General features: G+C 35.4%; 1 protein-coding gene across 1 annotated transcript; it reads left to right on the top strand.

Annotated features, from left to right (window-relative positions):
- Positions 1–588: 588 nt before the first annotated feature.
- SARC_16994 (hypothetical protein) lies at positions 589–787 on the top strand (the record flags this gene model as incomplete). The annotated part of the gene is made up of 1 exon (XM_014288904.1): positions 589–787. A coding segment is annotated over one exon (199 nt), but the record flags the coding sequence as incomplete, so codon positions are not given.
- Between the last annotated feature and the right edge of the window lie 284 nt (positions 788–1,071).

Below are 1,071 nucleotides of genomic sequence, written 5' to 3' on the forward strand. Positions count from 1 at the left end.
ATATATATATATATATATATATATATATATATATATATATATATATATATATATATATATATATATATATATATATATATATATATATATATATATATAGTATAGTATAAAATAAATAAACGATGTTATCCATAATTCCAATTTGTTTTATGTACACCTTTTCCAGTAGTAATTGTATGTGAACTTGTCACATTACACATTTACATATTCACTGTAGCATGTGCTTGTTTGAACGCCTGTTGAAAAAAAATAAAGTATATGTCTTCAAGGCCCTAAAAACCGAATTAGAATTTCTTAAGTTTTCAACCGAATTAACAAATCTAAGCTCTAAGAACATTTTCCGGAGTATCTATTTCTGGAGGTTTTGTATTCATTTCATGATCACATTTTGGAAAAATGACACACCAGAGCACACCAATTAATCCTGACACTGTCCTTTTGTGTCCTAATTTCTCCACCCCACTATTCAATTCCTTCTCAGAAATTTTTATTTATATATTGAATCTTATTTACCCTGATCAAATCACCCCCACACAACGGTAGCTCATAACCCCCAATCATCCCACTCCAATATCTATCCACTCCCAGAAATCCAAGTGCAGCGATTGGAAACTAGTCTCGAGGCACGCTCGGCGCAGCACGAGCACGAGGTGAAAGTATTGAGAGCCGATGTGTCGGACAAAATCGTGAAAATCGAGTCATTGACTGAAGAATTGGACGCCAAAAAAGCCGAATTGGCCGATTTCTCCAGTGCGCAACAGGAGGTCGCCAGTTTGCTGGCGGAGAGGTATGATTTGTTGGTGTCTTATTTTTAGTATATTGTCGTATTTGTATGGTATGTTACAGCATTTTCATGCCATTATCGTTTTTGAATGGCTGCATTAATTTGTCTCTTTTGTCGCGTCTGTGGTTTCAATTCACGACATAAGAATATCAATGCGAAGTCGTGCCTGTGCGCTCCTTCGATTGTATATTCACGTCTTCATGGCTTTGCCGCATATTGTCTGGTTCTGCTGTTAATTCACCATTGTGTCCAATATTGTCCACATTGAGTTGTTTGAGACATCATTC

The sequence above is a fragment of the Sphaeroforma arctica genome (genome assembly GCF_001186125.1).
Source record: "Sphaeroforma arctica JP610 unplaced genomic scaffold supercont1.9467, whole genome shotgun sequence".
NCBI classification, from domain to species: domain Eukaryota; class Ichthyosporea; order Ichthyophonida; genus Sphaeroforma; species Sphaeroforma arctica.